The 16,306-nt window shown below is 39.5% G+C and overlaps 2 protein-coding genes across 10 annotated transcripts in view; one reads left to right on the forward strand and one right to left on the reverse strand.

The window, feature by feature from the left end:
- The window catches only part of LOC130684907 (uncharacterized), a 317,150-nt gene that overhangs the window by 8,859 nt on the left and 291,985 nt on the right, over positions 1-16,306 (reverse strand). The window lies entirely within an intron of this gene.
- LOC130684906 (nuclear distribution protein nudE-like 1) lies at positions 6,925-8,786 on the forward strand. The gene has a single exon (XM_057507503.1). It carries the CDS (start codon positions 7,070-7,072, stop codon positions 7,985-7,987), a length of 918 nt encoding a protein of 305 aa, XP_057363486.1. The 5' UTR covers positions 6,925-7,069; the 3' UTR covers positions 7,988-8,786.

Here is a 16,306-nt window from a genome sequence, read left to right on the forward strand (position 1 = left end):
AGACTAATTTTTGAGAATTTAGATGGGAGGATTTTGAAATTGTCATGTATACCATCAGAAGGTGAAATCGAGGAAGTGTAGTTGTCAAAATTCAATGGAAGTATTAGCAGCAGTTAAACCCTACATAGCAGTTAGCTATTTTTAAATTCACTAGTAAAACAAAACGTTTGGAAATGGTACTGCACCAAAGAATTGGGGGATGAGTGGGAATAATATTTATGACTGTGGCTGCATCTGATAATCACTCTGAAGTACTCACTGCCAAAAGGATTTGAGTGAGAATTTTGTGTTTTTATGTTAAGGGGAAGCATACAGATATAAAGATTTGAAAATATGGAACTTGAAGAGAAGAATCACTGGGTAATGGTGAACTTTGATATGCTTATGAAGAATAAGTTACTAAGAGTTAATGTTACCACAGAAAAGGGTTGAGGCATACATGGTATCATTGCCCTCACATAAGCTTTCCCGTTGGCATCTTTAACCCTTCTTTTGTTGGCATGGAGAAGTGATGACACATTAATTTCATCAAGAAATAAGGGCTGGGTCAGATTGTGTTTAAGAAATAGAAATATTTCAGAGGGAGTTCTAATGGGTCTCTCCAGGAAGAGGGGCAGCTTGCTCAACAAAGACAAATCAAGGTCATATTAATTTGATATGCAGCACACACAGTTTGGTATGGACCAAAACTTATAGGTCCAGACTCTTGATATTTGTTAGTGTGCCCTGAGGAAAGTATAGGTGAGTGGAGAAGAACAAGAGTTCATGCTACCTAAATTCATAAGAATTTATAATCTTATAATTTATAAACCTGAATGCCAGTTTAATTACTGTTAATGAGAAATGAAAATACAGTACTGGCTGGTCAATGTATTACCTCCCTGTAGGAAAATCTTCATTGTTGCCCATATTTTAATTGGAATATAATAATAACAATAATAATTTCTCTCTCATTCATTATAGCTTTATAAACAAGTGAATATGTCTTAATTTACTTAAATAGTTGTAAAATTTAATATCAAGAATCAACAACTACATCAACTACATCAACATAAATCAAGCTTTGAAGTTAGGTTACATAAGGAACCATATGACTGTGAAATCCATAATTCACATGTAACAGTCTGTTGCACTACAGACAGTGGAAGACTGTCTATCAGACTGGCACAGCAACAGGGACAATTTGGTTCCAAATCAGGATACTGGTTACTAGTAATCTCAGACAAATAAGCCGGAGGTAACATTATATTAACTGAGGTTTCATCTAATGTCTCTGGCAGATCTTCAGTGTACTTGGTTTTCAGTACATAACTGCTTCCTTTGAAACATTTTAGTCTGGTGCAATTCAATGTTGTCCACTTTAAACAGTTCTTTTCATCAAAAGATGAACGCTGTTCTAAGGCAAATACTCTGCATGTATTCATCTGCTTCTTTTTATGTTTCCTAAAACAATCATCCTACTATAGATCACTTTTGTTACTGTAGGGCCACAAAGCTAATAAGTTAGCCCAATTATTCAACTGTGTAACTCATGACACAATGAGGAAAAGTATACTTCACAACTCCATATTACCTCTGTTACTAACAAAGCATGTTTAACATAATAAAGTGATTCACTGTCTAAAATTCTATGATATTAGCACAAGCAGGCTGTTAATCTAGAAAAAAACGTCTATGATGGAATCAGAATTACCAGCTGTGCTTATTGGATATAATTATTTCCATCCTAAAGAAACCATGCAAAACTAAAATCATATTTAAGAAACACCAAATACATCTTTGTCCTGATTATTTTGCTATGCCCCAATTTTGACTATATCTCACTTGAATTTGATGAATAGTTCATGCTTAACACATTTCAATCAGACTTTATCAATATGGCTAGTTATTAACATCATTTATAATATTTATTACTGGTCATTTTGATGCTTAGAAGCCAATAATTAATTTCCTCTTTATTTTATGCTTTAGTATCTGTCAAAACCAAGTGTTGCTGGTTTACTTATTTGATCGTTTTAATTATACGGAGATAGAAGTTTCAGAATACCCCCTCTTTGTTCCCCATCAAAATCAAGGCCAAGTAATATGCACCTATTACAACTGGTAATCCCATCTCCCACCTGTTTACTGATCTAATTGACTGCCTTTCTCTCTCCTGCTAATGAACATTAAGCTCCAGGAGGGCAAGGACCATATCTTCCTTCAGCACATCTTTATGCCAAGGTTTACATTAGTTTCATCAGAATTTTTTTTAATTAACTATCAGAAATTAATAGGTATAAGGCTGAAGGCTTATCTAAGTATATTAAATAATGTACAAATTCCAATACTTATTTGCTAAAAATTCACTGCTATGTCTCACTTTTGCATTATTTTCCGATAAGTAAAACAAAAAGAATAATCTTTATGAACCTATCCTAGAATAGAGAATTAGGTGATCATTATTTAATACACTTTCTCAAAGGCTATTTGTATAAATTCCATGTAATATTTGGACAACATGGAAGTGTTTTCCTAAAATCAAAATGTACAATGTTTTGGTCATATTACTCAGAGGATATTTTAGCAGACTCCCAACAAAAATCTCTACTGTATCTTATAATTGTAGTGATCTTCACAATATTTCAAGAAAAGAAGCTAAGTTAGATTTTTATCTTCCTGAAGTTTAAAGTGAAACATTTAAAAAACCAAATTATGTTTTCCTTTTGATGTTTAAGCCTTTGTATAAAATGTTGAACCATACCTGAAATTTTAACTATACTGTGTAAAAGTAACTTTTGCTTTCTTCTCTGACTGCAAATTATACGCTTGTTTAAGGAAATCTACAAAGGAAGTCCAGTTTAGTTCAAAGATTTCAATAAATTCAGAGTATTCGAAATAGTATTGATAACACTAAATTAGACATGGACTAGGCTAACTTGGACTACAAGTAGCAAAACTGGGATTCAAATCTGTTTCTATTGGGGTATCAGACAAATCAAAGCAGATAGTGAAAAATACAAACAGTATGAAAGCAAAATTTATAAATATGCTTCATTCGGGGATGGCAAGTATTCTCTTTCAATGGGGAAGGACATACTAGATTATAATGGTCTATGGCAGAAAACTCAATAAAAAATTTTGTCTAATCTCATATTTATAAAACAGCTAAAATATGCAGGCAGTGCTGTAGATTCTGAGGGGATAACAATGAAGAAAAGAGATCCTGATCTCATGGGGCTTGCATAATAGTGCATTTCAAGATCCTTTTATTGAAATCTAGGGTTATTTCACAGCCTTAAAAAAAGTATTGAGACACTGAAAATGCACATAGTCAATTGCCAATTCACACTTTCAATCATTATTTCTAGTTCTTTGCATATCTTTGATTTTGACAAGAAGAATGACTTTAAATATATTTATGTTAATCATTGACTAATTTTAGTTGCAAAGAAAAGAATTTTCTTTGTTTACTGTTGAAGAGTAGAAGGACATATAGAATAACATTGAAAGAAACCAAAATAACTTTTTCTGAAAAGCTTTTAAGGAAAAAGTTTCTGAAAAACTTCTGTATTCATAAAGTGTATTATTTGAAATAAAAAAAATATAGATGAACCCTCTATAACCCAACTATTATATACATAGTACACTAGCAAGGTGACAAATCTAGGTGGCATTTTTGTACATTTATTAAATATTTACTATTCATTTTTAACTATTACATATATACACATTTAGCTATCTTAAAATTTAGGGCATTTTGGAAGTTAAGTATAAAATAAATGACCGTAAAAACATCCTTTATTTATTAACAGAAAGAAAAAGTGGATGCGAGGAAAGGTAGTCACGTGCTCAAGATCACAGAACTAATTAATGAAAGTCCTAGAAGACCGCTCAGTTACCTCAATCTTTAGTCCCATGATCTCCTTAAATTTTGATTCAATATTTAAATGTATTAAATGTGTGGCATGCTGTTGTTAATCATATAAATTCCCTCTCAAAGATATGCAGTAAAAATAAAAGCACACCTTGCATGCCAGCAATAAACACCTCCAAGTGAGCAATTTAGACTTTAATGTGCAAATACCATGGTTTAAAAGTTTCCCTACTCATCTTTCAATAGTAAAGCCAGTGGCATATGACACCTGGGCTCACTGTATAAAGATATCAACTCAAAGTATATAACTCAGCACAGAAGCATTTGTTTATAACACTGACATCAGGACTTGAATTTTTCAAAAGATAAAAGCAAGTCTCTACCACATAAAGTAATAGCTTAATATCTGAAGTGATAAAGGCATGTGAAATAATCTTGACAAGGAAGGCTAATATTACTTCTTAAGGTGACTCCTCCAGCAGAAGCCTCGCATAGAGTAGCACAGACGCATTCCATGGGAGACTGAGGACAGGGGCGATGACTCCCCTCAGATCCAGTTCTCTGGAAGCTGCACTGGCTTCAGCATCTAAAACAGGAGCTTCCTTTTTGGAACAAGTAAATAGGTACTACTACTGAGAGTGGCGAGCAGAGATGGTTTTTTACATTTCTTTTAATTCTCTTTTCCTAATAATGTCCTCCTAAAATAAATAATCAAAACTCCTTTCTTATTTTGTTTACCTCTGAACGAACACTGCGACTTGTATCTTACAGACTTGCAAATGTTTATATGGTAGAGAACCTAAGCTTTGTGATCCAAAGGGGAGGAGAAACAAAAACATATTCTTTTCTCCACGAACATTGGTAAAGTCCTCCCGCCATCTAATTTGGACACCTGAGTGTTGGGAAGAGGGCAGTCATGGCTGAAGAAAGGAGGCCATTGCTTTTACTTACATTTTTATTTGAATCCTTAATGAGAAATACATATAATATCTAGCTCAAGAACACTGTGTGTTTGATGTGTTACTGGGCCAAGGGTTGGGGACAGAGACAACAGAACAAGCAAGCAGGAGATACATGAAGAAGACATAGAGACTCAGAATGAAAAACTGGTGCCAGCCACGTTTAAGTCTGGGTTTCTCATCTCTGAGCAGCATGTTGAGGCTCCTGCGGCTGTTGGGGAACAGATGTTCAGACTCAGGCTTTCCAGAGTGCCCCCCAAAACATCCACCCTCAGCAGCACGTGATATATTTCCTCAGAAATTTATCATTACTCTATGATCCCTGAATCTGGGCATCTCAAACAAATGCGAGTATCGGCCGCTTCTAGAATCACCATCCACTTCACCTTGGGTATCACCTGCTCATGAAGACCGATTTAACTCCACAGAGTTGACACAGAACCTGGTGTCTTGGAGGCTTACGGGGAAGCCATGAGGCCCTGCCCACTGCGCATGTGAGCTCGGCAGGTTTTGTTTACTTCCTTTGAAACGATTAATTGTCCTTTAAGGAAGTGTCTGGCAAGAAGACATCTGGATTCATATCAGCTATATTCAGCCTGTCTAGCAATGATGTGCTCAGTGATGTGGTGGGACACTGACCCATGGTAAAGGGTAGATACACTCTTCCTCTTTCTGGAAGAGGCTAGATAACCAGACATAAAGGTCTTGCCAAAGAGTAGGTTTTCTGCATATGCTGGCCCTCAGGACAGCACATAAGGTATATATGAATTATATTACTATATCATTGATAATATAAAATCTATGCTATATAGTGTACATACTACATTATATGTGCTCAAACTTATATATACACACACTATATATAGTCAGTGTATCTATACAGATCGAGTTAGACCGAGAGTATACTGTTTCTAAAGTATCTCCCCTCAGCAATATATACATTACTCCTAGACATCTCCCTCTGCATGAGGACATTTGTTTCCATTTAAATCCCTACTTTCCCCAGTTTAGGAAATGGCATTGCGATCAATCTAGTCAATCCATCCAAAACCGGGAATCCATGCTTAATTCTCTTCTTTTCATCAGCTCCATCAGCTCTGCCTCTAAAATGTATTCCTTCAGTTTAACTGCTTACTTCCACCTCCAGTGCTGCTAGTCTGAACCAGCCTGTCATTATCTCTCACCTGCAGTAAGGAAACAACTACCTGAGCAGTTTCTCTGCCCCTTGTTTCTTTCCACTACAATCCACCATTTATCCAGAAGCTAATGTAAATGAGATGGTAATATGGCTTTGCTTGAGCCTTTGAATGGCTCCCTTTAGCCACAAGAATAAACACCAGCAGAATTCAGTGGACTCCAAGTCCTGCATTTTCTGGACCCTGCCTCTCTGTGGTGCTTCTCCCTCCACTTTCTTTTTTTTCCCACTATACTTAACCACACTGGCCTTTTTTCTGCCAATTAAACAGGCCAAGTATATGTTTCATCAGCTGCCATGAACTTGATGTTCAGTATGCTTGGAATGCTCCTGTCTCGAATCTTTGCATGGCTGCCTCCTTCTCATTGTTCAGTTGTCAATCCAAAGTTTACATTCTCAGAGAGCACCTACCAGTTCCTCTTTCCACATTGTTTTCATTGTAGTAGTCATCAACATTTGAGTTTACCTACTATATTGTCTTATCTAGTTCTGACCTTTCCCCTCTTTGAGGGTGAGGAAGTTGATGTTCATCATCATTGTGTCTCCAGCTATAAAAACATGTTCCACATAATAAGACCCAAAGAGATTCATCTTATGTGAAAAAGAACACTGAAACACTGACACTTGAAGGAATTGGAAAGCCGACTTTTAACCACGGTGGCGCCTCTTTCCCGAGTGGCACAGTGTGCAGGGAAACCTTCGATGGCCAAAACTGCACATTGCGGAGCTTGGAAACGCCTGTGCACAAGGCCACTGTCAGCCTGACGTTAAGGCCGCGGGCCTGACCCCGCCGCCGCCGACGCCCTCCTCACGACAGCCCTGCGCTGGCTGCCCTCATATGCTAGTGCGCATGCTCCGACCACGCCCATTGTGTCACAGAATGTCTCCCGGGCAACCCCTGACGCGCTGGGGAGGAGCTGGATGCTGAGTGCGCGGAGTGGAGCTCAGAGCTTGGAACTGCGGAGCGGAGCAGTGGCTGAGCTGCTGAGCAGTGGAGCGGAGACGTCTGCCGAGAGGCGCTGAGCGTGCCCTTTTGACAGGCTGGAGACTTTCTTGACTATGGACGTTGAAGATAAACCATATTTTTCTAGTTTAGAGGAGGAAACTGCTTTCTGGAAGGAACTTTCCTTCAAGTATAAACAAAGATTCCAGGAAACTCTGGATGAGCTACTTGAATTCCAGGAAAGAAGCAGAGAATTAGAAGCAGAGTTGGAGGCAGAGTTAGAACTGGCTGAACAAAGTAAGAGAGACTTGCAAGCTGATAACCAAAGACTGAAATACGAAGTGGAGGCATTAAAGGAGAAGCTAGAACATCAGCATGCACAAAGCTCCAAGCAGGTCACAATATTAGAGGATGATTTAAGTCAGACTCGGGAGGTTAAGGAGCAGTTGCAGAAGTACGTGAGAGAGCTGGAGCAAGCCAAGGATGACCTGGAGCGCGCACAAAGGGCAACAGTAGTTTCACTGGAAGAGTCTGAACAAAGGCTAGATGAGGCCCTCGAAAGAAATGCATATTTAGAAAGCGAACTTGATGAAATGGAATCTTCGTTGGTCTCTGTGCAGAACTTAAAGGATGAAGTAAGAGAGTTAAAACAAGAACTAGCAGCTCGGGAAAGAGAAGAACTAACCAGAAAGAAAACTCTAGACTCTGAAAAGAGGGATTCTGCTGTGCAAGTGTCACTTTCTTTGCCAGCCACTCCTGTTGCCAAAGGAGTGGAAAACAGTTTTCCTTCACCCAAAGCTATACCAAACCATTTTGGTATGAGCCCACTAACTCCTGCCAGTACATCGGCACTAAACATGGGGAAGGATCTCTTATGGAAGGTAGTATGGGCATTCGTATCAAAATTAACAGACTGCAGGAATTTTCCAGAGTTCCAAGCATCACGAAAATCCTGTATTACAGGGAATTATAGCTGGTTTGATAATCGGCTACAGCAAAAAGCTCTGTTGATCAGGGCATTCGCCTTTGTTTAATAAAGGGGCAGTGAACTACTTTGACCAGCTGCTCCTCCACTTGGACTGGGCCCCTTGCACCCATTGTTGGCCCCAGATGTGCTGCCTCTCAGTCTGTGTGAACACCCCCGCCTCCAGGTGGGTGCTCCTGCCCTCTCAACAATCCATGGAGAAGGGGTCAGTTCTGTAAAGCTACTTATCACACCATATTTCATCTTTCTGAGCCTTGTCTATTTTTTTCTTTTCCCCCATCACCAATTGTCTGGGCTTACACCACCCAAATAAAGGTGCGTTATCTAAACTTTTTATCTTAAACTCAGGGTCTACTTTCTTAAGAACCTAGGCCAATACAGTTGAAAAGTCCCTTTCCCAATGCCTAAAATATGTATTCAGAATTTACTACTCATTTTCTCTTCTATGAGATCATATACACTGTTATTTACCTTTTTTTTTCTGTGAAATTTATTGTTTCCACATTGAAAGATTTTTTTTAGGGGAAAAAAATCCATTAGGAACTCATTCTGCTCTCAGGCCATTAAACTTAGCTGTCTTGCCCATCAGTTCATAAAACTGAGCTGTGAATGACCCCAGCAACTTCTAAGTCATCTCGTTATGCCACAGCAAAACAAGAAAAAGAAAAATGGCCAGCAACTGTGCTTAATTCTGATTAAAAAATACTAGCAACTATGATTCTCAACATTTGCTTAAATGAGTTGTAATAAATCTTAAAACACTTTTTATAATTACAAAATTAGTTAAAGAAAACTTGAAGCTATAACAGTGATCGGTAGCAGGTATGTTTTGTTTTCCTTTAATAATAAATGGCTTTTGTGCTTTTACTTAGAGTCAAAAAAGCAAGGTATGGCTGTCAAAAACACGTCAATTTGAAAAATGACAGAAACATGTTATCATTCCTTATTAGAAAGGTTCTCAAGCGGTCATTACACATTTTAATTTTTCACTTAAAAGAGGAGATAGTAATTTTTATGCTTAAAAACCTCATTTAATTGTTCATTTTCTTTAAATCTTCATAGAGAACTTATTATCTTTATCAAAATCAAATGTTATTCTTCTCCTTTCTAATTATCAATGCCTTTAAAAAGGCAAATCATGTTAAGTATAAATTATCAGCTTTATAACATATTCTAATCTTTTTCCAAAAGTTGAAAAGTAAACCTTCCATGGTAGAGGACAAATCAATATCAAACTTCTGGTTTTTAAAATCCTCCCAACATTTACGTTGCCAGGCAGCTGCATCTAGGGAGGCCTCTCCCTGTGTACTAGGTGAAACCTCAATATGAATTAGGGCTGGGGGAGGTTCTTGGCTCTGAACAAGAATTCTTGAACAAGTTGAATGAGTATAGGTGAGGAAGGAATTCATTAAAGGGAGAGTAGAAGTGAGTGGCAGCTGCTTTGCTGGCAGCAAAAGGCAAGGAAGAACAGAGGGAGGAAAGGGAAACTCACTGAACCCCTGCTCAGCATAGGGCAAATCCCTTGCCAACTCCTGAAGCCAGGGTCACCTGGCATCCAGTGCCTGCTTGAAATCTGCACTGCATGGGAACTAAGCCCCTATAACCCCAGGATTTGGAGGAGCCACAGAGCACTGGATGGAGTGAGTTCATGTTCTGAGAACTTCCCAAAGGCAAAGAAGGAAGATTTTTGGTCAGGCTACTAAGAAGCATGATTGTACAGCTGCAGTCCTGTCTGGGTCACCCAGGTGATGGGAACTTGCAAACCCAAATCAGATTTGCGCTTTCTTACTTGACTGAAGTAGGATAGAGAGAGTGAAAACTTGTGCTTAAGTGTATACAACTGAATGAAATAGCAAAGTGACATTGCCACTTACCACTGGAAGAGCGCAGAGACAAAATGTAGTAAGTGAGCAGTGAGAAGTCTTTATCTAAGGGAAAAAGTACACACTGAAAGAAAGGGGAGTGCACCTCACTCAGAGAGGTGGTGGGCTCAACTGCTTAGGATTCTCTTTTAAGGCCTTCAAGAATGGGACAAAGGGTGGGGGTGGGGGGCCCAGAAGGTGTAGGCTTCACATGTGGTCTCATGATGTCTGTCTCCAGTGAGAGGCATGTCACCATCCATAATCTGTCCTCTAGATATTCTGTAAGATAAGCTTAACCCAAGGGATTTCTTGATCCTGTTCTGCAAGATAGTGGGTAACCTCAAGCAGTGAGGACATGCCATTTAGGAGTGCTGGTGCTGCTTTAATACAGGGTCAGTTATTGTCTGATTATCATAAAACATTTTAGGAATCCTGCCTCCTAACTACCTCGTTTTTAAAATGGGATCTTAGCCTTAAGATGGAGTTTCTCCTCTTCTTCCTATACTATTTATATCTCAGCATTTTTAATCATAGGCAGGAAATATTAATCATGATGCTTCCCCCATGTCCCTTTCCTTCCTCATTTATGCATATTTATAAAGGAATGAGAAATATAAAGGAATGAAAAGATTACAGAAAAAATAAAAACTATAGCAAAGCAGTATTTCTATGGAGAATATCATCATGGAGAGGTTTTCTTTCCTCTTTCAGTTCTGAACTAGGAGCATGACCTACTTCTTAAAGGGCTGGAATTCCCCTCTTGCTCGAAGATGATAAATGATACTATTTAACATTACATATTCAATTTTCTGATGGTCACATTCCCTTAAATAGGTATCTGGTAAAAGAAAAAAAACATTTTGCATGTAAACTTTCTTCTTAGAAAAATTATAGCTGACATTTGCTGTTTGTTACAACAGATATTTAGTTAAATGTTTCATGTGAGAATCTTGTTTACCACTCATAACAGCCTTATGAACTTGGTACCAGTGCTATCTGTGCTTTATAGGTGAATTGAGATCAAGAGAGGTTAAGAGAAAGAAGCCCAGTCAAACTGATGACAAGGGGCTGTACGCCTAACCTCAGCTACTTCTTCCCATAGCAGTGCACAAAGGAAGGGCACCTCGTGGAAGAGCAGTAACTCATAATTTAAGCGGAATTCTAGGATGACCAAGAACTCCTTCCAACTCCACAAACGATGTAGAGGTCACTCCCCCACTGGAAGGCATAAATCCATATAGACCATTAGGCGAAATCTTCAGTTAACTTACAATATAACCCAGCCAGGGACACACTGGGCCTGATAGGGAGGAAAGACACTGCATACTAGTGGAGTTGAAAAACCTAGTCAGCTGCTAGCAGCCAGAGCAGGGAGACCTTGCATACACTGGACTTGATTCTGAGGGTATAAGATCGAGGGGAGTGGAGTATTCAATTGGCTGAGAGAAGTCTGTCTCTTTGGGAGCACTCTCCTCAGGTACAGCATGCATCACCTAGCAAGGACCAGGGAGAGGTTGCAGGCACACTACTAGGATGGCTCCTAGAAGGAAGGAGTCACTGATGGTCCATACTAAGTGAGAAATGTCAGAACTGATGACCAATGGTGTAAGAAGGGATTAAATCCTCAGGGAAGTGTGGGTGCTAAATGTGGATTATGATGTAATTCTTATTCTGTCAATAGCTCAAAGGTCATTCATATGATGCCATTGTGTCCCTATAACACACTAGCAGACATCCATCACTCCACACCACCACTCATCAAACAGCAATATTGTGATTGCTGGTTTATTTTCATAAGACAAAAGTGTGGATTTATGCACTAGTTGGATGCTTCTTTGAGGCTAAGAATTCTATTTTCATCTTTTGCCAACACAGAATAAAGCCTGGTACATGGTAATAAGCTAGAATGAAAATAAGAACCAGACAGACTTACGTTAATAGAGCATTTACTATTTGTCAACTGCTATGAACTGCATATTTGTTTTCCCCCACCCCCCAAATATGTATGCTGAACTCCTAACCCTTAATCTGATGGTAGTAGGACATGGGATCATAAGAGTGGAGTGTTTATAAATGGAATTAGTGCCCTTCTAAGAGGAGATTTCAGAGAGCTTGTTCTCTCTGTGAGTTCTCTGTCATTTGAGAATAAAACAAGAAGTTAACCATCTGCAACCAGGAAGTTCGTTCTCACTAGACACAGGATCTACCAGCACCTTGATCTTGGACTTTCCAGGCTCCAGAACCACAAGAAATACATGTTTGCTGTATAAACCACCCAGTCTAACACATCTTTGTTGCAACAGTCCAAACTGACTAAAGCACCAACTACTGGACTAATTCCTGGAAGATGATTTCATCCTGAAAACCCTGATATATATTTTGTTGTTGGCAAGGAAAAAATTTCCTCTACCCTTCATTATCAAGCTGGTCTAGGAATCACATTGACAGGAGACAGATTAACAGGACAAAAACCAAAGTTTAATTACGCACCTTCAGGAAATTTATAGATGTAGATTCCAAATACAGGGAGAGTGAGGTGTATATGTCATCTTGAACTAAGGAGAATGGGGTAGGGGTCTGAGACTTTAGAGGAAAAGGGAAGCCATTCACAGGGATATAAAAGAGTAAATATTTGGGAAACAAATGTTTCCTGGGACACACAGAAATAATACAATTTAGAAAGGAATTTTAACGAATTTAGCCACATTCCTCCCCCGTCCACCATGCCAGCCTCACATTACAATGTAATTATGTCTGGGGATAGCTCTTCCTGGAGCAGTTCCTCCATCTGAATTCTTTGTATGCAGTTAAGAGAGAGGAATGTCAAAGTGTCTCTCTGAGTCTTTCAGGCCTTTATTGTTTTCAACTCTGACATAATCTGCCTGCCAAACTGGTGAATCTTGAGGCAGATTGTCCTTGACCCTACAATGTTATCTCCAATTTATGGGTATAAAAGTGAGATTTAAAGAGACAGATCCATTTGTTTGTCCATGGTTACATTGCTACTAAATTACAGAACAGACATTTGAATCCAGGCAACCTAACTTCCAAAAGAGGTGAACTGCCTTCCTAGTTAATAGGTACTCAATTGTTGTTCAGTAAATGAAACAGCTATAATTATTACATATTAAATATGGAAACCAGATCCCCGGGATCACCATGAGAATCTCTTGGGAGAAGAAAACCTTCTCCAAGCGATATATAGACCTATTCTTTTTAATGAATGTATTTCAGTTTAGATTTATACAATTAAAAAAATTTAGATACAGAGGTTATGTTCTTGAACACCCAAATCTGTATTTGCATTCCCAATACATAGTAAGCCAATCTCTAAGTCACCAGGTTTGAAGCAGAGAAATATTTATTATCAGAAGGGCAGCAAAATGATAAGGCAGGGAACTTTTCCCCAGTCTGCCTTACCAGATCAGGCAGAGAAACAGTTTATATGTATATTGGCAAAGGAATGTGGGGTTTAGGGAAGAAACTAGAAACTTCATGAAACTTTTTGGAATTATGAACCAATCCCATCTTCCTGGTGCTGCCTAAAGAGTTTTGGCATGGTTCATATTGACTCCAAGTTTGTTATCAGTTCTGCAACAGAGACGTTATCAACCAACTCACCCTGCCCCCAACCCCTGCCCAACACACATAATGCCCCATCAGTAACCAGCTTCAGGGAATAGGGCAAAGGAGAAGATTCGGATCCTTGGAAGTTCATGCAACGAGTGAGGTGATTTAGATCTAGGGAAAGCCTAGTGAAGATCTAAGGGAATAAAGAAATATATACCCGGGAGCAGTACAGTACAAAAAGATTTTTATTAGAAATCACAAATGCAAATGAAACTCTACCCACGGTAGTGAGACTTACGGAATTAGAAACCTTAAAATCAGCTTAACAATTTCGCAGGCTGTCACATTGTTGTGATTATTGTTTTCATCTGTGGTATGTGCGTGCTTACAGTGTGAGGAGAAGGTGGCATTTTACAACTTCTCAGGGACACATTTTGTCTTTCTGATCTCAAGGCTGTGGGTTCTATATAGGTTAATGTTTCATTTTCACATTACATAAGCTCTCTTGCTTTACCATCAATTAATAAAAATAATGCTCATCTTATCTTGAAAAGTCTTACTCCCCACCAGGACCCCTCACTGATCATATATTATAATAAAAATATTATGATTTAAAAACTGAGTTCTCAAGTTAATTCATGTGCTTCATTTTCTAATTTTTGTGCTTACTAAAAAAGAATTGCTCTTTGAAAAGAATTAAAGATCACAAGTTTCTTTTAGCAATGAAAAAAGTTTTCCCATTCAGAACAAACGAAAGTATTAAAAGTATTCTTTGATTTTTCACAAAACCATACAACACAGTTGTAACCCTTGGGTGAAAATCCCAGAGCAAAATACCTCTAGAAATACCTTTCTAAAGCCAAAATCAGTCTAAGGGAAAAATAAAGTTAAGAAACCCTTTTATTTCTTACAAGCAGTCGTCTGGGCTCTCTCTTGACCAGGCTGCAGCAGAAGAGAGCTCCACCCATCCTCTCCAGGCCAGATAAACCCTCACACACCCTTGTGATTTCCTACTGATATGTAGATAGACCACTCTTCTCCACCCCCTGAGACACCTATTGATATGCAGACGCACTAAAGCCAGGCCAGAGATTCTGAAAATGTTGCAATTTTACCCACAGCCCACCCCTCCAAGAATCTTGCCTCACAATCTACATATTCCCCATTTCCACAATGGCCCCTGTGTGAGAAAACTGGAGCATTGTGATGAGACTAATGACATACAATAGCAACAGCAATAAAATCATGACAATCCTCAAGCTGGAGGATTCAGCTAGGATCAAAGTCCTAGGCCAATTATGCCTATAGCTTGCCCATTCCACAGGCAGTCAGTAGCTGAACAGGTAGGGAGTTCAGAGCAATCATCATGTGTAGCTTCTGCCAGGGGATGCATCTGGGCCACAAGGACTGAAGAAAAAATAACTTTAAGGGTGATAAGATACATGTTTTAATGATACCAGAATAGGCAAATCTTGTCCATCGGGGAGGATACATGCAAGGGAGTGGTCCTGGGATCTCGTCCTGGTCTAGTATACCAGAATTTCACTCCCCTCTTGTGGGAGTTACAGATGGGTCAATATATATAGGTCTACTGGAGGTAGATGTACTGGCCATAAAGATAAAAAAAAAAAATTGCCCATTAGATGCTCTTACTTCCCAGACTTTCTGGGTACATTACCAATCTTTGATCTTTGGGGGGTCACTCTGCTGCTGCTCCAGGAGTACACATGAGGCCAGCTTCCAGGCCTTTACCTCAAGGTGCCAGAAAGACCAGCTATCGCTGGTCTATGTGTTGAAAAGTCCAGGGCCACATCCATTCAACAGTGTCTCCAGGGTTTAATGAATTAGGAACTGGCAACACAAGGTTACTCTGCTGGACATATCCTGGCTTCAGTAACTCCTCTTTGGTTTGCATATACAGTTGTATAGGAGAGGCAGCAATGTGTGTGACCATATCCACAGGGTCAAGGCTTCTTTTCAGAGCTTCTCATTTAAACACCATAGCACTCTCTATAAGCGAACTGACCAGCCATGTAGATATTGGGTGTCCAACTTCAGGCCAGATTTCAACAAACCATTGTACCTCTCTATCATGCCTGCCCCAGTAGGGTTATATAGTACATGAAACTTCCATTTTATTCCTAATTGCTGTACGTGTGGTTGTAATGCATGTCCAGTAGATTGGGTGTCTTGAATCACTCTCAATCACCTATTGCCAGCCATAGGCTACAAAGAAATGCTCTATGCCTCTCTTGGTGGCTTGCTGATCTGCACAATGTGCACAAAAAGCAACCAATAGGCCAGTAACTGTATCCATGTAAGTCATGGCATACTGATATCCTTCTGATATGGGTAGCGGCCCAATAGAGTCTATCTGCCACCTAACAGGGGGTATTGGCCCACTTACTATTGTCCCATGTTGCTGTAGGACTCAGGGTAAGTCCCTCTTGGAGCACACAAGGCACTCCTTTCTGGCTCAGCTGACTTCTTTAAAGGTCAACGTCAGGCCCCACTGATGGGTTACAGCCCACATTGTCTTTTGCCCTGAGTGCAACAAATGCTGATAGAACCATTGGGCCACATCAGAGGCAGGCTTTCCTTCTAGCCAACAGACCTGGGTGAATGTGTCAGCTTCATCATTCCCTGGGGATGCCAAAGGCAAATGGTCAGTCACATGATATACAGTAACAGTCTTAATCTGACCAGAGGCCCATAGGTCTTGCCACAACTCTTGCCCCCAAAGGGGCCAGTGACCAACCATCCAGGTGGCATGGTACCATGTTGGTAGCCACAGGATCAAGCCCCAATAGATGGCCCAGCTGTTAGTGCCCACAACTATAAGGAAGGGCTCCTGAGTGATCACGAGCCATACTGCCTGCAGCTCAGCCCATTGGGTGCTTTTCCATCCCCAATCCATTGTCTCAGTCTTAGGATGG

This window comes from Manis pentadactyla, chromosome 9 (genome assembly GCF_030020395.1).
Source record: "Manis pentadactyla isolate mManPen7 chromosome 9, mManPen7.hap1, whole genome shotgun sequence".
NCBI lineage: Eukaryota > Metazoa > Chordata > Mammalia > Pholidota > Manidae > Manis > Manis pentadactyla.